The 24,284-nt window shown below is 41.8% G+C and overlaps 1 protein-coding gene across 5 annotated transcripts in view; it reads left to right on the top strand.

Annotated features, from left to right (window-relative positions):
- Positions 1–24,284, top strand: part of LOC142482964 (uncharacterized) — a 760,779-nt gene that overhangs the window by 411,504 nt on the left and 324,991 nt on the right. For all 5 annotated transcript variants that reach the window (XM_075583088.1, XM_075583087.1, XM_075583086.1 and 2 more), the window contains 6 exons: positions 2,462–2,545; positions 7,511–7,678; positions 8,135–8,218; positions 10,145–10,312; positions 18,562–18,804; positions 21,074–21,304. In XM_075583088.1, the coding sequence (XP_075439203.1) occupies positions 2,462–2,545; positions 7,511–7,678; positions 8,135–8,218; positions 10,145–10,312; positions 18,562–18,804; positions 21,074–21,304 (978 nt within the window). The remainder of the gene's footprint in view (positions 1–2,461; positions 2,546–7,510; positions 7,679–8,134; positions 8,219–10,144; positions 10,313–18,561; positions 18,805–21,073; positions 21,305–24,284) is intronic.

Raw genomic sequence — 24,284 nt, 5'->3', positions numbered from 1 at the left:
ATAGGAAGCTCCTCTTCATTCAATTTGACACTCATAAGGCCTGGGACATAGTGTGTTTAAGCGCGCTGAGGCGCGCTCCTGCTCTGCCTCGCCTGCTGAAAATGGGGCTTTTCCCTGTCCTTGCAGGCGAGGCAGTGAGCGCGCTCTGGGGGCGGGGTGAAGGCGGAGCGGGAGGCGGGGCTAGTCCCCCGCTCCCATTGGATGGGAGCAGTCACGTGACCACTCCTCCGCTTCCCCGAGCGGCAAATTTCAAACCTGTCTGTCTCGGCAAAGTTTCTCAGCCTCCGCACGTATCAGCGCGCATGCAGTGGGAGAAACTATAGCCGCGCTGATGACAGATGCAGGGGCTTTGTGCATCTGCTCAGCCCGCCTCAGCGAGCTTAAAACTCACTATGTCCCAGGCCTTAGGCTGCGTACCCAGTACGTTCTACTGTGCGAACAAGCACCGCCCCCCAATCAGGCCGGGCCCACTATGCACCTTGGCGCGCATTCGGTAACCACGCTCTACTACAAGTTTTTAAGACAGGAAAACTGTCTTTATAACTTGCGAGGAAGGGCTAGCCATGGTTCAGCAAATGAAGGTGAACCAGCCACGTGAGATCATGGCCACGCTCCTGTAAAACCCCCACCACGCCCCCTCCGTCGCAGTTTGCATGCGTGCACGCGCCAACCCTATCCTCTCCCCCCCTCCCTCCCCCGCCGGGCGTGCGTGCTACAGTGCAGACTTGGACCGCTGCCTTATTCTGCCTGTGCTGAAGGTGATAGAGCAGCCATCTCTACTGTGTGTGTCAGTCGAAAATGGCTGAAGTTTGCTGTTGGGCTTGTGTATTTATTTAAAATTGTAACATGCTAATGTGTTAGGTTAGGTCATGCACATGCATAATGCGTCACTAACTGATGTGCGCTAATAACACCTTTTCCTAACGCAATGAAAATCCAGGTAACGTTACGATAGGCGTTTTTCTAACGGAGGGTACTTATGCATCTCATGAGGCTTGAGGAGTAAAATAACGTCCCTTACCTATTTTGTGAATGTTACGTTATTAGGTGGGAATTATCGGAGCGCTCTGGATCTCCATCTATTTTTGATAACAGCGCTATCATGAGACTTCAATTTTTACTCTGTCAACATTTATTTTTTAACATACACATTGCTATTTCCTTTAGATCCAGAACACATGCTTCACTATTATATTAATTTTCATGATATGAAATGACTGGATAATTTAATATTTGCCATTCATACGGTAAATATAACAAATCTGCTTGTAACCCAATAAAGTATAGGTGTGAAATAAAGCAATACAGTGGATAATAATGGATTGATTACCCCCATTTATTATTTCATTTGAAATGATAAAGACACTGTCACTGTTTGAAAAAGCGTATTAATATGTGAGTAACATTGTGTATGTGTCATATAGTTTTGATCATAATGCTATAAATATTTAATGGTACTTTAACCCCTTTGCCGCCAATGACTTGCAATCTCTTATTTCAGAAAATGAAGCAATTAACATCCTGCTGAGGCATTAAATAGGGTTCGTTTTTCCCCCATTGTAATTTACAGTTGTAAGCAAGGCTATGGGTAAAGTTTCGTACTGTACATTGTCTGTAATTGGAATATATTATTTTTTTTTTTTGTAAGCAATGACCTTGACACTGTTTGTAAAGGCCTCTAGAGCAATTATGTCGCAGAACATGATGGAAAACGATGGCAGAAAGCAGACAGAATTGCATGAATTAGTGTAAACAGCAAGCGTTGCTAAGCAGTATTAGATGACAGTTAGCTTTTTAATGAGGGAAGACACACAGTAATTAAATGTTGACATACAATTATGAAATATATCAGATAACAAATCAGCAGGGCAATAAGAAAATAAGAAAAGACATTTTGTAAAAAAAACTTGCCCGATGCTCTGTCATCTGAAACTGTTCTTTATGAGTGCAGGGTTAAGGTCAAGGAGGTATCTTAACTCCATCAATCCTTTGGACAGTTACAAATGACCTTTCACTTTCTATAAGGCATTCAATATTCTGAATTGGAGAGATACATTTTTCTGTGTTTAGAAAATGGTGAAATTGAAACCTTTCATACTGCGCAAGGTGCAGTTATGTTGGAATCTTTTGAACGGCTCATTCACCCCAATGTGCATTCAAGCTAGGTTCTCATTAACATGGAGTGACTCACTTAAGATGTGCAATACATTTGTACCAAAGTGCCTGCAATATATAGATAAATAGGAATAGGGTGTGTTTAAACTTTTGTATGAAAAATGACCGTCCAAAATATTGCACCTCAAGCAGCTGTAATTATGTGCACATAAAATCTAGGCAATAAAAAGTTTCAGGCTTGGCATTGCAATATATCTACCATTATCAGTTTAAAATAGAAATGCTCTCATAAGCACAATTTCCTGTTGATTTCGTTTCAAACGTTTTATAAAATTGTTTCCCTTAGATACATGACAAAGAAACCAAACGTGAGGCCCTACAGAAGGAACTATTAAAAGCTCAAAACCAGTACTCTGCATGTTATGATGAGGTAATCAATTTTAATTGCCTGTTTTTTATTAACCTTTGCTTTTTCCCCCCTTATTCTTTGGCAGTGTAAGTACCTAAAATATACATCTATAATTAGGGATCCTGTTGTGATTGTTGTTGGTTTCTGTTACCTTTTGCTATGTCTCCATGACGTGTGCCAAATATAAAAGTGTTTTTTTTCCCCTTTGTTTGAAAATAGTAAAAAAATGCATCTTTCTGTTTATAATAATGTTTGAATGTAACTGACAAATATGGGATTCCTTTTAAAGCAATCAAAGCTGCTGTTGTTTTGTTTTTTTAAGTTACAGATGGTTTTCCCTTAAATCTGAGCAATTTAACAATTTGCAGCCTTATTTACATTATGTAATAAACTTTAAAAAGATTGCCATAATAAAAACCCAGCAGTGTTACTGGATGCATTGAAGTACACAGTATTTCAACCTTTCTGTGACAAAGCCAAATTGCTGCTTCAATTAAGCAAATTATAGATTTTTAAGGAAAACTCAACTTAGTGTACATCAAATTTGTTTCTATGAAACAATTTTCAACCAACAATTAGACATGATATAATACATAGCTAAACTGCAGGCCACTGGCTACTGAATTGTCTAGCTGCTAGCATGCCCTAATTAGCCAAATAATGACCTGTTCTTATGCCCAGTGGGTTTCAACCTTTTTTTTGGTTAGGGAACCCCAAAATTAGATTTTGAAATTCTGGGGAATCCCATCATCCCCTTCTCTCTCCCACTCCTTACGCTCCCTCCCATTCACTCTCCCCCTTACGCTCCCTCCCCCCTCACTCTCCCCCTTACGCACACACTCCCACTTACACACACTCTCCCACTTACACACACTCCCACGTATACACACACTCACTTATTCACAGACACACACTGACACTTATACACACACAGTCTCCCATTTATACAGTACACACACACACACACACACACACACACACACACACACACACACACACACACACACACACACACACACACACACTCTCTCTCTCTCACTTATACAAACACACACACTCTCCCATTTATACACACACTCCCACTCCCACTATACACACACACATTCACACACACACACACACACACACACACACACACACACACACACACACACACACACACACACACACACACACACACACACACACACACACTCTCTCTCTCTCTCACTTATACAAACACACACACACTCTCCCACTTAAACACACACATACCCACTTATACACACAGTCTCCCACCTACAAACACACACACACTCTCCCACTTATACACACACTCACTTATACACACACTCACCCACTTACACACACACACTTACTCTCCCACTTACACACACTCTCCCACATATACACACACACTCGTGCACACACACACACTCCCACTTATACACACACTCCCACTTATACACACACTCCCCCACTTACAATATACACATACACACACACACACACTCTCCCACATATACACACACTCTCCTACATATACACACACACTCCCACATATACACACACTCTCCCACTTATACACATACACGGATACACACGCTATCCAACTTATACACACACTCTCACTTATACAAACACACACACAGATACACACACACAAACACACTTTCCTATTTATACACACACACTCTCCCACTTATATACACATCTGCATTATGCACTTCCCTTTCCTGTATTTTTTATCTTCTGAAGGTCATTTAGATACATAGTTTAAAAAAAAGAAAATATATTTATTTATTTATTTTACTTTATTTAAGAGGTGTTTTAGAATATAGAAACAAAAAGGGAAGACATTAAAATTTTAAGAACGATCACAGAGAACTGTACAAATTAGGCAATACAGACAGATTATACAAAACCCTTCACACATTATATGAATGCCCTAAAAACCATGAAAAGAGAAATAAAAATGAAGGGGGGGGGGGGGGGGAGAATGCTGCCAGAGCAATAGCCCTGCACAGTCAACGTGATCGGATGGTGTACCTAGCACATGGGTGGGCAACTCCAGTTCTCAAGGGCCACCAACAGGCCATATTTTTAGGATATCCCAGTTTCAGCTCACGTGGTTCAGTCAGAGGCCATCTGAGCTGAAACTGGGACTAATTGATCCACCTGTGCTGAAGCAGGGATATCCTGAAAACCTGACCTGTTGGTGGTCTCTGAGGACTGGAGTTGCCTACCCCTGACCTTGGGGATCCTGTTAGATTCATTTAATTTTTTTCTATATTTTTTTTAACATCCTACAGTATAATAAAAATGCCTGCAGTCTAAGGCCGGGATTTTAGTGGCCATGTGCGGGCGTGCGACATCGCGCACTGCGAGTACAAATGTTTGTTGCTTAATGAGGCCACCCATAGTGCGCGCGAGCGTAGCAGAGCAACCACGCGGGCGATTTTTGAAAATACAATTGAATTTGGTTTCTTTTTGCACAACGGCTGCGTCACGTGAACGGTTCAGCTAATTAGGGCGAACCAGCCTGGAGATGCGCCAGGTCCGCCACCAACGCCCTCCCCTTCGCCTCCCGATCGCCTCTAACCTCAGTGCATGTTTCGTGCAAGCGAAAGGCACATGTGACGTCACTCGCTCCGTCACAAACACCACTATTATCGCCACCTAACTGTGAATTTTATTTAGCATGTAATGTATTAAACACAGTATTTTACATTTATACTGCAGATATTAATTTAAAAGTGAATATGTGCAGTATTGGCCATAGGTAATTAGATCTTTTCTAGCTATTCAATATATATTAACAGAAAAACCATTCATTTATTTACGAATATTTAACATTCAGACATACTTTTGCAAATATGGTCTTGATTAAAATATAACAAAATCAACAGCGTATATATTTTTTTATACCTTTAAATGTTTAAAGTTTGTATTAAGTTTAAGCTGAGTTAGGTAATAGGTTCATACCAAGACTAAAGCCCATATTTGCTAAGCACTGCTATTACATTAGACACCTTTCAGTGCTGGGAAACACTCAACTCTTTAAGCCTCTTGTTGTATGGCACTATTTAGTAAATATGGGCTTAAATGTTTACACGAAGACCTTAAAAAAAAAATCCCTACCCATATAAACACACTTACTGTAAACACATATATAGATAAACACATCTTTAGCTACTCATTTCTTAGCCTCTAATTAATTTACTAGGGATGACACATCTGCATAATATTGTGGGTGTAGCTCATGCAGTACCCGAAAGGTACACCTTTTAGGATCTTTATAGAATGGACTATAGATAGGCCACTCTATGCCTACCATCATTATAGAGTGCTTCATCTAACGTGCATTAGAGGTCATTGTGTACACATATTCCCTATAATTATGGCATAGTAATCAAGGAATCTGCGCACCCTGTACAACAATGCTTGTGCCAGGTTCAGCATATATAATCAATTATAATAACAGATTGTATGAAGTACATATTAAATTATGAGGAAATTAAGTTATTGGTTTGACGGATATTTTTAAGAACTAACTGTATTTATACCAAGCAAGTTTGAAATTTATTCATATATTATAAACGTAATAATTATATTGTCCAACCAACAAAAAATGAAACACATTCAATTGATGGTTTACTCTGCTCTGATGCTCATTGCAGAATTAAAGTTTGGTGTGCTTAGAAGTAGTCATTTAAGACACTCTCCTGGGAGATGCTAAACTCCAGTCCTCAAAGGCCACAAACAGGTCAGGTTTCAGGATATCCCAGTTTCAGCACAGGTGTCTCAATCGGTCACTGCTTCAGTACAGGTGGCTCAGTCTGATTGAGCCATCTGTGCTGAAGCAGGGATAGCCATAAAAGCTGGCCTGTTTGTGGCCCTCGAGGACTGAGTTTGAGACCCCTGTGCTAAGCTGTAAGAAAGCTTCCATCCCGTTACAGTGAATTCAAGTGTATGAGCCATAAGGTGCCTCATGCACTGCTTAGTAATCACAACTCAGGGCTATTTACTAAGCAGTAGCAGCTGTTTCTGCCAGGAAATGCTAATTTGCTAGGATACTGCCTTTATGTTAATGCCCCCCGAAATCAAAATCTGCTATTCACACATAATAGAAATTAAAGTTTTCTAAAATCTTTCACATGTAATAAAACACAAAAATACCCTTTAAAGCAGCAGAACAAGCGGCATTGCGTTTTCATTATTATTATTATTATTACTTTTATTATTACAGGTTTGAAACAGGGGCTCTCTGAAGCTGAACTGTATTAATTTTAGCTCCCGAGACCCTCTGCTTCAAGAGATACCTCTGTAGCGGTGCCAGTATCCCGTGAAGTTTAAATGTCCTAGTCACGCTGGCCAATAGGAAGCCACAGTGGATGACGTCACAGCTTCCTATTGGCCCGCGTGATGCGGGACATTTAAAGCCGCCATTATGTTAGGCAAACAGTTCCCTACCTGCATAGATACCAGCACCGCTACAGAAGTAAGTATCTCTGGAAGCAGCGGGTCCCCGGAGCTGAAAGTAACACAGTTCAGCGCCTGAGAAACTATATTTCAACAAACAAAAATGTACGCAATACAGCCTGTTCTGCTGCCTTAAAGCCTTTTTTGTCCTAGTCATTTATTAAAGATTTTCCCTCAGTGCCAAGTTACTATTATTGTTACATTTTATCATGTATACCGTATGTCTACATAAATGAAACAAATCTGTAAGAATATAAATATAACATATTTTTTCAGTTGCCCTAACCCATACACATCCATGACCCAAGGAAATACCTATTTAGAGTTCAATTTGGTCTCAAATTTAAGTCTTCTAGAGTCGGTGTGCATGTATGTTTTGAATATTCGAAAGACGGGCAGCTCAGCTTTTTTGTTTATCTTAGAAGCAATTCCTACAGAGGATTAAACTCCACTTTGGGGAACATAATGTGAAGATGGGACAGCAAGATTTGAAATGAACCTTGCATTTATCTGTTTTACATCCAGTTGCTCCACCGGGAGAAACTTTTACATAAACTTAAAGAAGAAAATATTCAGCTGACAGAGCAAATCAAGCAGCAGTCCCAGGATATTTCCAAGATGAGTGAAGAAAGGAAAAAACTGGAGCTAGAACTGGCAGTTGTCATAGAGAGACATAAAACTGCACAACAAGAGGTGTGTATGCGTGTGCTACAGTACATTTGGACTTTTTCCCCCTTAAGTGCTTCTTGTCAGTTATATGTTTATAGAACATAATAAGGCATGTCATTTGCTTTATTGTAAGCTTCACAAATGACAGCCACACATGTGCCATTATTTTTTGCATGTAACGTAACTGATTTTTCTTCACTGTTTTTATGAGTCTTTAACACATTTAGTGCTGGAGTGAGCTTTGATTCAATAAAGATAGAAATAGATGACTTTTTGTCTGTCAATCATGTTATGCCATTGATGTGAAATATATGCAGAATTGAACTTTAAAAAGGGCCAACAAGGACATGAAAGCCTGAGCAAAAAAATATGTCTTACCTTACTTAAGTTAGCTTTGAATTAAGTCAGTTATTGATTCCGGTGACTTAATTCTCTCTTAATGTTCATGTGTGTTTCATTTTTTTATATTCTCATTTTTAGGTCAATAACAGAGATCAAATCATTTTACAACTTAAGACAGGCTTGAAAACATCACAGGAGAAACATTTTGGCTCTCGAGAAGAAGTAAGTTATATGAAGTGGGTTTAGACAAAAATGTCTGTTACATAGTAGATGAGGTTGAAAAAAAACATATGACCATCAAGTTCAACCTACAGTACAGTATGCTAAATTTAGACGTCAGATACTTTATCTATTTACTTATTATTAGTTTTATTGTGTTTTAATTGTGTTTTAATGTAAACTTGTGGTCAAAAATGTTAAGTCCATATAAATTCAGTTTTCAACACAAATTCCACATTAGCTTATTCTCCTCATACTTTGCTTGTCAGATTATTGAGACCGGGTGACGACATGCAGATACACCCATGGGTTCTCTATTTTTTCTGCATTTAAAATTATTATTCTGTGACAAAAAACTTCCAAAATCGCTTTGGGACTTAGTAGGGTATAAATCTTACTAGCTCAAAACATGAAACACAGAATTTATTTACCAGACTTCCAAATAAATTCATACTACCATTCAACAGTGTTTCCTTCTGTGGTGTCTCCTCCACGTCACTCCCTCTTCCTGTTGGGGTCCGACAGGCTCTGTCCTTGGACCTCTGTTCTTCTCTACACCTCTTCTCTTTTTGAACTAATACAATCTTTTGGCTTTCAGTATCATCTCTAAGCCGATAACACCCAAATTTACCTCACCTCCCCTGACCTCTCTCCCCATCTCTCTTGTCCCGTGTCACCAACTGTCTCTCTACAATCTCCTCATGGATGACAAACCGTTACCTGAAGCTTAACATGTCAAAAACAGAACTAATACTCTTTCCCCTTCCACTGTCACCCCTTACAGCCAAACTCTCCTTCACTGTCAATAATATCACAATCTCATCAACACCCCTAACCTGCTGCCCACGGGTCATCTTTGACTCTGCTCTCTCCTTCATTCCTCACATTCACTCCCTCATTAAGTCCTGCTGTCTCCACCTCAGAAATATCGCTAGGATGCACCCTTTTCTCCCTCATGACACTCCTAAAATCCTAATTCACTCACTCATCTTTTTCTCTGACTTGACTACTGTAACTGGCATTCACCATGTCTGTCTGGTCCAACTCCAATCCATCCAAAATGCTGCTGCCAGGCTCCTCTACTTCACACACCGCTCCACTAAAACGTTTTTTTTCCCTCCTTTATCAGCACTCGTCCCCAAATTTATTCCTAAATGCCCCTTACATTCTGCTCATGACATCCACCTTTCCTCTTGCTTTATTATCTTCTCTCACTCCTGCCTTCAAGACTTCTCCTGTGCTGCCCCCACCCTCTGGAATATCCTATCATGCACCATCCGACTTACCCCAAGCTTTCAGACATTTAAAAAAAGAAGCCTATCTAACATCCATTCCTCCCTCCCCTCCCCACCTCACCCCCCCAATCCCTATGCGGACCAGCTGTGCGGCTGGACCAAATTTCACTCTAACACCCCCACCCACCTCCAAACCTCAATGGCACCATCTGAGCGGCTGGGCCATACTCCATACTGAGCTATACTCCGTCCCACAATGAGCACCCACTTTACCTTTTGTGTCAACATTGCACCTTATACACTCTAGATTGTAATATCTCAGGAGCATGGTCCTCATTACCCTTTGTATCTGTTTGAGCTTTTTTAACCTTATTTGTATGTAATACACATAACTCTATACCCCAATTGTACCGTGCTGTGGAATATGTTGGTGATTTATAAATAAACAATAATAATAAAAAACATAATTGAATTATCAGTATAAAAAGGTCCCACCTGTTTGGCGGCTATTCATGAAAACGTAATAAATGCTTCAGTTGAACAGCTGATATCAACCTGCATATTCTGTCAAGATTGCTTAAGTAGCCCTCTCTGATACTAAACAATTTAGAATGTTGGGGTTCAGCCATTAATTGATTTGTGTTGCTCGCAATGACTTCACAATTTATTTTTAAAATTAATGTTTATTTAACAGCTGAGTCTTCAAGAGGGAGAGGTCTCAAGACTTCAACAGAAGATTAAATGTCTGCAAAGTGAGTCTCGTGCGCTGTGGGAAAAATGCAATGAACAGGAAGATCAACTGAATGAAACAGAAAAGGCAAAGCAGCAACTATTGTATGAGCAGGAGATTTATCTGGGTCAGGTATGGGCACTATGACTACATGTGCTACTAGATAACTTCATTAAATGTTCTGCTATTTCTGTTAACCCGACTTCAATGCAGATATAACCAGTCAAAACAAAAATAGTTCCCATTTATTATATTGAAGAGGGAATCCAAGTCTTTTTTTTTTCCTTTTCATTTTTTTAATGCAGAATTGAAGCATGGTGTCTCCAGTAGCTCAACCCCATTAATTTCAGCTGTGGGGACCCCCTCTTCTGGAGATACTTATCTGCGAAGATGGTGCCGGTAGCCACTCCAGAATTCACTGTATGTCTGCTTTTCAAAGCTCCTGCAGGCCAATAGGAAGCTGTGACGTCATCAGGTTCAGCTTCCTATTGACCCATGTAACGAGGAAGCTGAAAACTACAGAAAACTGCAGAGATATCGGCACCACCTTTGAAGGTAAGTATCTCGGGAAGCAGGGGGTCTCCGGAGCTGAAATGAATGGAATTCAGCTCCGGAGACCCCTGCTGCAAGACTGTATTAAAAAAATGCAGCAAATATCATTCAACATTCAATATCCATGTGTGAAAAAGTATGTGATTTAAAAAACTAGAATGAACTAGCACTCACCATGTTTATTATAATTCATTTGGAGGTGCTATGATCCTGCATCTATACCGCAAGATGCATACCACTATACAAAAACCATACTGGATCAGCACAAAACAGTTAATAATTATTGAGTGCTGATCGAGTATGCTTTTGGAAAAATATGTGAATAGAATAGATTCAGTACCTGGTGGCAATCAATAATGACTTCAACTAAATATTTAGTGTAACTACTGGTCAATCTTTCACATCGGTTTTGAGGAATTTGGCCCATTCCTCCTCACAGAACTGCTTCAACTCTGTGATATTGGAGGGCTTCCCTCATTGGACAGCTCGCTTCAGGTCCTGCAACAACATTTTGATGGGGTTTATGTCTGGACTTTGACTAGGCCGTTCTAAAATGGGGAATTTCTTCTTCTGCAGCTATTCTTTTGTTGATCTGCTTGTATGTTTAAGATCATTGTTTTGATGCCTGACCCTCTTTTGCATCAGCTTACTGACGGATGGCCTTACATTATTCTCTAGCATCTTCTGATACAATGCAGAAGTCATGGTTGTGATCATGCAGGCAAGCCATCCATGTTCTGGGGCAGCAAAGAAGTCCCAAAGCATCACACTCACACCACCATGCTTGACTGCTTGAATGAGGTTCTTTAGTTCGAACGCAGTGTTTGGTTATCGACAAACATAATGTTTCTCCTTGAGGCCAAAAAGTTCTACCTTTGACTCGTCTGTCCAAATAACATTGTTCAAGAAGTCTTCAGGATCATCTACTGTATGTGCTCTTTGGCGAACTTCAGACAGGCAGTAATGTTCTTTTTAGAGAGCAGTGTTTTCCTCCTTTACTATCCTTCCATGAACACCATTTTTGTTCAGTGTTTTTCTGATAGTTGAGTCATGAACACTAACATTAGCAAAGGTGAGAGTGGCCTGCAGATCCTTGTATGTTACTCTGGGATTCTTTGTTACTTCCTGGATGAATTGCCGGTTTGTTCTTGGAGAGATTTTGGTAGGACAACCACTACTGGGTAGAGTGACTGTGGTCTTGAACGTTCTCCATTTGTAGATCTATCTGAAGGTGGATTGGCAAATCCTTATAAATGGTTTTATAACTCTTTCTAGACTGATGAGCATCAATAACGGCTTTTCTAAGGTACTCAGAGATTTCTTTTGATTGACGTGTTTCTACACACCTGTATGGTGAAGAACAAACTCACAAAGTTTCTGATCTTGATATAGGGTGGGGTCTCCCAAACCCTGTAGATCAACCTAATTATTTCAACACTTGATTCTACTGATCCCCTTAAATTTAGCTGATAAGATTAGGGTTTCACTTATTTTTGCACATAACCTGACTCTTAATTGCTCATTGTTTGAATAATTCATACATCATTTTGTTTCAAAAGTAGTGATTGGTTAATATAAACCATATTTGATTCCGTCATTATTATTGGGGGTCGCAAATATAAAGTGATATACGAATATCCAGAGCTGCTACTGTATGTGGCTGTAAAAATACAAAAAGTACTTTTTCCCTTTCAAAATCGAATTATTTTCTATTTTTCTGGTAAATCATTTGTGTTCTCACAATTATTAATCTTTATTCTCGAAGTATAAAGATTATACAAAGAGCACAACATGGCAATAATTCACAAAGATAGCTGAAACTAAAAAAAGGGTCCTGCATAGTAAATTAAGATGGTTTTACAAGTCAAATTGAAAGCAATGGAAACATTCCACTGCACTATTTTAAATAAGCAGGATGTGGTATGCATGCAGTGACTTAGAATAAAAATCAGAAACTAAACAATAAGCTTCTGTGTCTCTTTCCAAAATACGATGCACAGGGATCTATCTCTCTTTTTTTGTTCTTCTGTCTTTTTCTTTCTAGTCTGTCCTCCCTGTAATTTATGCCATTTAACTTCTCCCATGAGCTTTATATCCCATCCTTCCTTTTTTCTTAAGAGACGCGTGTTCTATTTTTTCCTACTCTATATTAGGCATTCTCTGCTGATAATAGTATTGGGTTCTATAACGGTATATTTTTGCATTAATAAAGGCAATTCTAAATGTATTCTACTTGAATTACTGTATTTGCCCTAGTTCTTATGTTATTCTTAGGACGGCATTTAATTTCTGTTTTAGGGATTGTGATGCCCACACCACGTTGCAGTCTCTTTTAGTCCCAGATTAAGGCAGCAAACGTTGCATTTCTCATACAGGGTTTATTTACAGGGTTAAATTATACACTAACAGGCCCAGCGTCTCTTTAAGTCAAAATAAATCATAAAATAAACGCCTACTCCTCTTAGGAGACTAACTGTACATGCAGCTTCAGCCCTTACTAACTGGATTGACAGCTAAGCTATTTACCACCCCAAAACAGGTACTATTATAGCTAAACATACACAGTCTGTGCCCACAGCAATATAGTGTTTCTCTTATCTGTTTTTGTTGGGGCTCCAGGTAGTTCCCTCTGGACCCTGCAAGAGTTCAGAGAATCCCTCCTCTGTATTTCCAAGTGTAGACGGACATTCACAGAGGTACACACTTGGAGTCGTTTATAATGTAAAATAATAATAAGGCTTTATTGTGCCTTTTCCTTTTCATCAGGAAATGTATCCAAACACAGGGGGGGGAACAAAGCTTCTATTCACTGGGGAGTATTTCTAGTGAAACACTATGCAATAATTCACATCTCCCTTAGTCAAGCAGTTCTCGCAGCCCCAAACACATAGCATGCAATAAGCAGATATAAGCAGTCTTTTAAGAATGAAAGTATTATCTGTTCCTTGTGGTTTGGAGGGAAAATCTTCACTGTTCCTGCTTCAGCTCCCTTGTCTCCATGGTTGGTCAGCATACAGGTTTAGAAGTTTTCCCTGTGTCTTGTAAGCAGCTCTGCTGTTTCTTCTGGCAGGGCTCAAGACTGTTGTAAGAGTCAAAGACAATCTCTGCTCTCTCTCCCAAGTTCAGCTCTCAGTCACAGCTAAGGAGTTCTCACTTCCTGTTTCAAAAGACAGGCTTTCTAAGCCATCTAATCAGGCAGGTGGTGTTTTGTTAATTGACTAACAGCAGTTAACCACCACACTGCTGGATTAGAGGCACATTACCTGAACAGGGATAAGTCCCCTGTTACACCAAGGTTATGGACCAGATGTGTCCGCTTCAATGTGGTCTTGTGTCCTTCATTCTTGAGGGAGCTCAGCCCCACGAGAGCTCAGAGAATCTCTTCTCTGTAAGTCCAATGTTAAGGACAGGACATCCCTGCTTCAGCACGGTCTCGCATCCTTCCTTCCTTCCTCTTCCTAAGATTAAGACCCAGGCAGTCCCAGCAGACTCCGCGACCACCGTTCAGCGGGTCAAGGGGACTGTGCCATCTTCCACAACTGGGGAGAACTCTTTTCTGTCCCCCTTCTCTGGGAACAGCAGTCTCTCTCAGCATAGCAGCTCCCTGTTTCTGCCTTAAAACACTTCCTTGTTCATTCAGCAGTTCATCCTGATTATCTGCAGCTGAACTAGCTACTTTAGGGGAAATTAACTCTCTGTACGCTGGAAAGTCCCATAGCTGCCCTATTCCAGCACCTAGAGACAGTGATTGTATCACATATCCCCTTCCCCAGTGTACCTTGTCCTGTGAAGCGGCCTGTGCAGTTTTCCCGTGCACCAGCCGCTTTGTCAGAGACGTCTGACATCCATCTCTTCTTGTTCCTTACCTTCCAGTTGAAGACGTTTTCCTTCAGGCCAATTACTAGGCCTTCTGAGCCTGCAGACTGGTACTTTGCTACCTCTTTGTCTTGTGCCGGTTTGAGTTTAGGGTTGAAGTTCTGCTTTTGTTGTATCCCTTCTTACAAAGGTTCCCGAGCAACCTGCTGTCTGTTAGCTCTCTCTGCCAGGACTTTATCCCCCTCATTCCATGCCTTGCGGAAAGTAGACTGTAGTACTGCAACGGCATTGCAGTCACACTTACAGGCGCACACCACTTGCTCAGGCGCTTCAAACTTTGCATTTCGTTTTGCAGTTGAGAGGTGTCCCCAGCTCTCACTGTACCCTTGTCTTCACAGGCATTAGTTTCTGTGGGATATAGATGTTTGGACCAGGCCAATAAATTTTCCTGTTGTAGAGAAACCAAGTGTCTGTTTTAGGTTTGTAACCTTTTTCTCCTACTTCATCTGAGAAACCTCCTGCCGGGCAGCAGTAGAGTCCAACATAGTGTCCCGCTCGATCTCCTCACCTAGGTCACGCTGTTGTTTCCCTGCCAACTTGCTGCCAGCATGGACAGACTCCAGGTCATTCCTCGGGTCTTGAAGCTGTCCTATTGTACTTATTTTTCCACTCAGTGCAGTTGTCAGTTCAGCTTTTTTGGTGTTGAGTCGCGATTCCCTATCTCTCAGCAGATTCAAAGCAAGGCTTAAATCCGTTTCCTTTTCTCTATTTCTGACCTGCAGCTGCCGATGCTCTTCCCAGACCTTGTCCAGCTCCCGTTGCAGACAGGCCCTCTCATTGACTGTGTGGTCCAGCAGCTTGCGTGTATCGGCCATCATGGTCTCATAGCGCAGTGCCAGACTGGCCACCTGACAGACAACACTTCCCTCTCTTCCTTTTTGGCGAACTGTATCTTGACGTCTGCAGCTCTGCAATTTGATCCTGCAAGTACCCTCTCAGGGCCTTCACCTCTTCCCGGTGCTTGCTCTGCATCAGCGCCTCCTTCATATTTTGGAGCTCTGCCGTTTTTGTCGCTGGGATTGCCGCTGCTTCTGTTTTCCACGCCTCTTTCTCCTGGGTGTACTGACTTTTGGGTATGTAGCAGCCTCTCTTCTTTTCCAGCTCTTGCTCCAGTTTCTGGACCTTCTCCCGCTCCATCTGATACAGAGTCACCTGGTATCTAAGCTCCACCTCCAGCAATGCTCTGGTGACAATCAGCGTGGCCTTCAGCTCATCATGCTGCTCTGTGGGGACATATTGGGTACTATGCCATTCCTGTTGCACTTGTACTTGGTTAGCAGCCTGGACACTTGCTTCCTGTAGAACTCGCTGCTTCTCCTCTGCATCTGTCTGTTTCTCCTTGGCCTTTTGCATTTATGCACGTAGCTCTTGCAGCTGGCTCTGCAGTAGGTGCGCTGCTTGTATGTGCTGGTCCAGGGAGACACGTTCTTCTTGCACCACCCTCTCTACATTCTGCAGTCCTTCCCACACTTCTAACTTTTCCTGTTTCAGACTTATATTTGTTCTTTTTACAGTCTCTAAACAAATCAGTATCTCTTCCTCAGCATCCTTCAATTCACAGACCTATGTGCTGAGAGTGTGGACCTCATGGCGTGAGACTTCCAGCTCGGTGCTGAGGATGTGCATCTCTTTCTGGGAGACTTCAAGCTCTTAATTTAATTGTTCATGTACAAGATCCAATTCATGTCTGGTAGGTTGCAGAGCATTTTCAGCGGGGAACCCTTCTGACATCACAGGGCCATCATTAACATTTTCTATAGCTTCCTGTGTTAGCAACCTACCAGACTTCTTTTTCTTTACTGGGGTAGATTCTGATACATAAGCAGTACTGGGCACACATTCTTTCTCATCAGTGGTAATGAATGTGCACTTTCTAAAGAAAACTTCTGCATTTTCCTTGTGACCACAGCATGTTGCTTTTTGCTGCAGTTGCTTGGCTCGCTGGAAAAAAAATTTTCTCTAGCTGCTGAGGCTGTCCTTTTTGTGGGGCCCCATAGGAGTCCTCCTCATCATAGTCATCATACGGCCTGAAGGGGCAATGTTTGGTGTGGCCAAGTTCTTTACACCATAAACACATCTGTGGTTCCTTTTGCGGGGCCACACAGGGACGCTCCTTCCTCACAGGGCACTGCTTCGTGTTGCCAGGCATTTTACACAGAAAACATATGATTTCCACCATTTTTCCTTCTAGACAAATTCTTCACCTTGATCTCTTGTAGGCGCTATTTCCTCAATTCTTCATATCTTTCCCTATGTATCCTGTAAGCACAACTGGTCATACACAGTGTGACAGACTTTACTTGCAGAATTAATTTTTTCACTTCAGTTGGGCGGTCATTTTAAATCCCCACATTTATTTTCAATCTCACAGTTTCCGCTGCTCAGTTCCTTTTGGACTGCCCACATTCTCCATCAATTGTGATGCCCACACCACGTTGCAGTCTCTTTTGGTCCCAGATTAAGGCAGGAAACATAGTATTTCTCAATACAGGGTTTATTTACAGGGTTTAAATTATACACTAACAGGCCCACCATCCCTTTAAATCAAAACAAATCATAAAATAAATGCCTACTCTTCTTAGGAGACTAACTATACATGAGCTTCAGCCCTTATTAACTGGATTGACAGCCAAGCTTGTTACCACCCCAAAACAGGTACTATTATAGCTAAACACACACAGTCTCTGCACACAACAATATAGTGTTTCTCTTATATGTTTCTGTTGGGGCTTTAGGTAGTTTCCTCTGAACCCTGCGAGAGTTCTGAGAATCCCTCCTCTGTAATTCCAACATTATGGACCCGGATGTCCCCGCTTCACCGTGGTCTTGCGTCCTTCATTCTTAGGGGAGCTCAGCCCCACGCAAGCTCAAATAATCTCTCCTCTGTAAGTGCAAAGTTAAGGACAGGACATCCCTGCTTCAGCACAGTCTCACGTCCTTCATTCTTTAAGGCAGCTCAGCCCCACGAGAGCTCAGAGAATCTCTCCTCTGTAAATCCAGTATAAAGGACAGGACATCCCAGGGCATGGTCTCGCGTCCTTCCTTCCTTGGATTAAGACCCAGTGAGTTCCAGCAGACTCCGCGACTACCGTCCAGCGGGTCTAGCTGACTGTGCCAGTTTCCATAGCTGGGGAGATCTCTTCTCTGTCTCCCTTCTCTGGCAACAGCAGTCTCTCTCAGCATGGCAGCTCTCTGTGTCTGCCTTAAAACACTTCCTTATTAATTCAGGAGTTAATTCTGATTATCTGCAGCTGATCTAGCTGCTGTAGGGGTAATTAGCTCTCTGTACGCTGGAAAGTCCCATAACTGCCCTATTCCAGCACCCAGAGACTGTGAATGTATCACAGTATATATATTTTTTTATCAGTGATTTCCATATCTGCCATATAAAACCAAAAATAAATGCACTGTATACACACACAATACATAATCCACTGTGTTATATTATTATGTACAATACAAAAGTCCCACCTCCTGAAGAACTGTTAAACAATAGGCAATTTTTTAATAATTAACTGTATTGATGGCACTCCGTGTGTTGATATTTTGCAGTGTCAACTATTTACTTGGGTCAACTATTGAGATAGTTATGAGTATGTCACATTGTTTGTTGAAGTGCATCTGTAGTCTATTACTGTACTTGCAGGTAGACATTTTAGGCAGCTATCAACCACTGTATTGTACTTGTTTTCTGAGTGCTGTGGTTTATATGGCTATGAATTGTACAGTCTATTCTGTGCCTTAAACTTGATAGAGTCAAGGATAAAGTGCTGTTTGTACACTATATTTTGCTTTGTTTTTTTGGGGGGGACGGTATATATTGAGTCTGCACAATTTTTTTTGAATACAAATGTAAAGTTACTTTATTTGTTTGAAATGTGAAATTTGTTTGAAATGTTCACCCGTTTCACAGCAATACACTGATGTTGATATGAATGTGCAAAATCTTTTAGATTCAGAATTATACGACAGTCGTAGAGAAACTGAAGAATGATCTGGGTCTCGCCAAACATGCCCATACTGCCGACTTAGAACGATGGAACCAAAAAACCTCTCTAACGCAGAAGGAGTTGGACTCTGCCAGTGAAGCACGCGAAGAGAACCAACTAAAGATACAAGAGTACAAAGAAAAAATAGCAGGTCTCCAACAGCACTTAGAGAATGCTGAACTTGTTCATCAGGAGGCAAAACAGAAGGTCGGGAAAATATAATGCATATTGTTTTTCTTCTAAGTTAACTTGTTAGCTTATTTATTTATCAAATGTTTTACTAGGAAGTAATACATTGAGAGTTACCTCTCGTTTTCAAGTATGTCCTGGGCATAGAGCTATGATGACAAATAATACATGGTTACATAAGCGAACAGGGTTATACATTAAATACTAGACATTGCATGCACAGTTAAAGATAATATATATTATTTGCGTATATAACAGTTACAGACCAGATTAAAATGTGAGACAGCTTTAGTTTTGAAAGAAGGTGTGCACAGTACGAGAAGGAGGAGCAGACCATGAACAGTCTTTTGTAGTCAGATTTCAGATAAGTGCTGCATGTGGTAGGGGTGAGGAACTTGTTCAGATAGGTGGGTAGCTTGCCCAGAAAATATTTGAAGGCAAGACAGGAAAGTTGAACTTTGCGCCTAGACTCAAGTGATGACCAATCTAGTTCTTTGAACATTTTGCAGTTATGTGTGTTGTAGTTGCATTGAAGAACAAAGCGGCATAGTTAGTTGTAGAGGGTATCAAGTTTGCCAAGGTGTGTTTGGGGTGCAGTTGTTTCAATTTGTCGTTTCATTCTCCAATGCAACTACAACACACATCACTGCGAAATGTTCAAAGAACTAGATTGGTCATCACTCGAGTCTAGGCGCAAAGTTCACCTTTCCTGTCTTGCCTTCAAATACTTTCTGGGCAAGCTACGCACCTATCTGAACAAGCTCCTCACCCCTACCACATGCAGCACTTATCATCTGAGATCTGACTCCAAAAGACTGTTCATGGTCCCAAGGCTCAACAAAGTATCCGGCCGCTCCTCCTCTTACCGTGCACCCCAAAACTGGAACAACCTACCGGAGACTCTCACATCCACCACCAGTTTAAGTTCTTCCAAAACTAAGGCTGTCTCACATTTTAATCTGGTCTGTAACTGTTACATAAGCCTATAATATACATCTTCTCTAACTGTGCATGCAATGTATTGTATATAATGTATACCCTGTTCATTTATGTAACTGTATTTGTAACCATGTATTATTTGTCATATTAACTATGCCCAGGACATACTTGAAAACGAGAGGTAACTCTCAATGTATTACTTCCTGGTAAAACATTTTATAAATAAATAATATACTATGTCCCCATAGTCTATAATTGGCATCAGCATCTGCTGTGCGATGCACTTTTAGACCTGCAGACTTAGGGAGGATTTGTTCCTATATTGAATACCTAGTTTGGCATAGGTTTTGGATATCAGGCTATCAATGTGCAGCCCAAATGTTAATGGGAGTCAAACCATATGCCCACATATTTGAAACTAGTAACAGGGGCTATAATAGTATTAGAGTTGGTTCTAATCTGGAGCTCATTCATAGGAACCTTTAGAAATGTATCCTTTGCCCCAAATACCATTATTACAGACTTGTCAGTGTTTAAAAACAGTTTGTTTTGGGAAATCCAATTTTAAAGTCTCAAAAAGTCAAATTGAAGTATGTGTCCAAGGTTGGAGAGGTTAGGGCTGCGTGCATATAAGATTGTGTTATCCGCATACTTGTGTATTGAAGCTCCCTTACAAACTGTAGGCAGATCATTAATGAACCCTGAGACGAGTATGGGCCCTAGAACAGAGCCTGGTGATATCCAAGGGGTTGGAGTTAGTGCCCGAGATAGACACATGTTTGGAACTACCTGATAGGTTGGAATGAAACCAGTTTAAAGCATGCTTCCCTATTCCAGAGCACTTGAGTTTGTTTAGCAAGATAACATGATCAACATTATCAAAAGCCTTTTCAAAATCTAGGAATATTGCACCAGTAAGTTGTCATAGTTCCATTCCACACTTGATCTCATTGCAAATGTTTACAGGATAGTTACCGTGGAGTGTTTGGGGCTGAATGAAACAAAATGGGATGCAAGTTAGTGATACCTATTTCACATAAGATGGGGAGGTTTAGCATCTCTTTAACATCCTCATAGATCATCACTTCTACCACTTTGACTAATTTAAGTCAAATGTAACAATCTTGTTTCAGTGTTTGGCAGAAATTTCTATAAAAGGTCTATGCCATGTTATCCCTGGACAATGTTTTGACAGGAAGAAGGGACAACGAGAAGCTCATAGGTGCACAGTTTGATACATCTCATTATCTGTAGCACCTCTCTAATTTCTCCTTTTGACACTTCCTTAAACACAAGCTGAAGCACATGGGACAAAAAGTTATTTAATGTTTTTTATATTCCTTTTTAGATGGATCATGGTGAAGAAACCATAGAAAAGCAAAATCTGGACGTTGAGCATTTACAACAGCATATAAAAACACTAGAAGAAAAGGTAGTAGGGAGCTGCACTCTGGCAGAAGCATCTGAATCTACTGTAGATCTGTTAAAAAAGAAATATCGGGCATGCATTGACACCATGAAGGTTCTGGAAAAGCATGTGCAAACTCTAGAAGAGCAAATGAAAGAATCAAGAAATGAGGTACTGTATGTAAGGTATTGGTAGAAAATGTATGTAATTTAATATTTGTTTTTAAAAATATTTATAGACTGTTTTACCACGAAACAATATATTGAGAGTTACCTCTCATTTTCATGTATGTCCGGAGTTCTACTCAACTATAGACTATAAACCTTAATACACTTTGTAAACATTAATATAATCTAACACAGTGTTTTCTTACCTGGGTTCCGCGACACCCTGGGGTTCTGTGAGAGGATCAAAAAGGTGCCACAGGATTTCCCCAATCTCCCAGAGCAGGGAGATAGCAGGGTAGTTTTCTCTATCCTGATTGGCTGCATTACCCAGCAGCAGCCAATCAGGAGGTAGTGTCAGGAGCTGGTGAGGTGTGGCCAAACAGAGGAGATGGTAGCAGTATGACCAGTAGAGAGGTGAGGCTGTGTGTCTTCTGATACTGTCCTGTTGTGTGTGTTTTCTGTGACAGTCCTGTTGTGTGTGTGTGTGTGTGTGTGTGTGTGTGTGTGTGTGTGTGTGTGTGTGTGTGTGTGTGTGTGTGTGTGTGTGTGTGTGTGTTTATGTTTTCTGTGACTTTCAGATTCCCTGCCCCATCAGATTCTGCCCACTCTGACTCCTATGACTCACTGTCCCCTCTGATTCCCCTGCCCCCTCTGATGCCCCTGCCCCCTCTGATACCTCTCTGCCCTATGACTCCCCCACCCCCTCTGAATCCTGTGACTCCCTGCCCCCTCTAACTCCCCTGCCCCCTCTGACTCCCCTGCCCCACCTGGCTCCTGTGACTCTATGCCCCCTATGACTTTCTGTCTCCTGTGACAGTCTCTCTATCCTGTATTTTCTTTGACCCTGTCTTGTTGTAGGGGTGCCTTAGAAACGGAACACTGTGGTTAGAGGTGCCCCGAGATACAAAAGGTTGAAAATCACTAATCTAGGATTTTTCTTTGTAATCTTCAAATGCAATCCTAATACCAGCACCATGCAAATCTGTGTTGGGTGTCTGCATTTTACCTTACAAAATTGTGATCATGTGCCAGTTTTTAGGACTAAGATAAAGGGTACTGTATATGTTTGGTGGAAATTTTTATTGGTTTCAGCAAAATAGTTTTAGGAGATTTATGGGAAATGTTTGAAATAGAATCGTCCTGACTGAGTACAGGAGATTTTTATTTAGACTATTTTTTGCAAAATTGTTTTTTTAAAGTAATAGTTAATTTGAAAGGGAGCAATATATGTAATCCTCCTTTACCAGTAAATGACTTGCATATTAAAAATACCAAATAATATTTCATATAGGGGTTACGACTTAAAACATTTTAGAACCATAATATGAAGTATTTAATAGTAACGTTCTGACCATCATGAATTGGTATACAATTGTATACACTGCATGTTATGGATGCATATACATCTGCATTAAAACAATGTTTTATAAAAGAAACTCAACATATTTAAAAAAAATAAATGATTAAATAATATTTAGAATTCAAACTAACAGTAAATCCAAATTCCATTGGTGCGAAATTCTGGATTCCCCCAAAAATGTACAGGCATACCCCGTTTTACGTACACCCGCTTTATGTACAGTGGCGGCAGAGTTTATTCTAAATCGGCCGCCACTAGAAAGTGCGGGCTTACTTTTTTTTTTTTTTTCCGGCGTGCCGCGCGTCAGCCGGGCGCCGGGCACGTGCGCCTGGCGTCCCGAGGACGCCAGGCATCACCGAAGACGCCAAACATCCCGAAGACACCAGGCATCCCCGAAGGAGGCTGCAGGTAAGGGGGTATTTTATTTTTGGGAGCGTGGAGCGGGCCGGAACAGGCAGGGGCTCGCGTGGGGAGAGGAAGGGGGAGGGGAAGATGCGGCTAGGGTGGGCTGGCGCACGGCCACGTTCGGCGCCAGCCCGTAATGACGCGCGGGGCAAGACGGGTAAAAGTTAGAATGGGATGTGCCGCAGCAGTACACTCGCAAGTACGTACATTTATTTTTAGTTGCACCATACCCCTGTGTACGGACGCGTGCTTCGTGAGTACGGACACCAGGGAGCGGCGTGCGTGCGCACCTTTCATCAATATTGCAACCTCCTTCATTGTGGTCCCTAACTGAGTGGGAGTGCAGGTAAGGGGGAAGGGTGAACGGGGACAGATGGCAGGGGGAACGGGGAGATCGGGCGCGCCATCAATCTGCAGATATAGCAGTGATTCCGCCCGCACTGCAGCTCCTGGCTCTTCCCCCTCCTCCCTCCTCCTCCCTCCTCCTCCCCCTTCCTCCCTCCTCCCCCCTCCTCCTCAGAGCTCGCTCTAGCCTGCTGCTGCTGCTGTTGCTGCTGTAGAGCGTAACTTTGCATGTGAGCTACGGGCTATGGGGGAGGAGGAGGTGCTCTTCTACTGCATTCTGTGCGTGTGTATTTGTGTGTGTGTGTGTGTGTGTGTGTGTGTGTGTGTTTGTGTGTGTGTGTGTGTGTGTGTGTGTGTGTGTGTGTGTGTGTGTGTGTGTGTGTGTGTGTGTGTGTGTGTGTGTGTGTGTGTAACTGAGTGAGTGAGTGAGTGTGACTCAGTGGGTGAGTTTGACTCAGTGAGTGTGTGTGACTGGGTGAGTGTGTGTGACTGAGTGAGTGTTTGACAGTGTGTGTGTGACAGTGTGTGTGTGTGTGTGTGGGTGTGTGTGCGTGACTGAGTGAGAGTGCGTGCGTGAGAGATTGTGTGACTGAGGGAGTGCGTGCGTGACTGAGGGAGTGCGTGACTGAGGGAGTGCGTGAGAGATTGTGTGACAGAGGGAGTGCATGCGTGACTGAGGGAGTGCGTGCGTGTAAGCCAAGCTGATCAAGGACCTGAGTAAGGCCGTGCGTATAGTGCCGGCGATGCCGCCCAAAAACAAACACATTGCCGCCGCAGCGTGCGCTTATAGTAAGCGCGAGAGCGGCAATGCGACGGAACGAACTTTGGAAGCCGGGAATATTTGATTTTTCAAGGGCTGTCGCCTCATGTGACA

Source organism: Ascaphus truei, chromosome 2 (assembly GCF_040206685.1).
Source record: "Ascaphus truei isolate aAscTru1 chromosome 2, aAscTru1.hap1, whole genome shotgun sequence".
Lineage (NCBI taxonomy): Eukaryota > Metazoa > Chordata > Amphibia > Anura > Ascaphidae > Ascaphus > Ascaphus truei.
The sequence above is the reverse complement of the archived record's forward strand: the minus strand, read 5'-3'. Positions and strand labels throughout refer to the sequence as shown.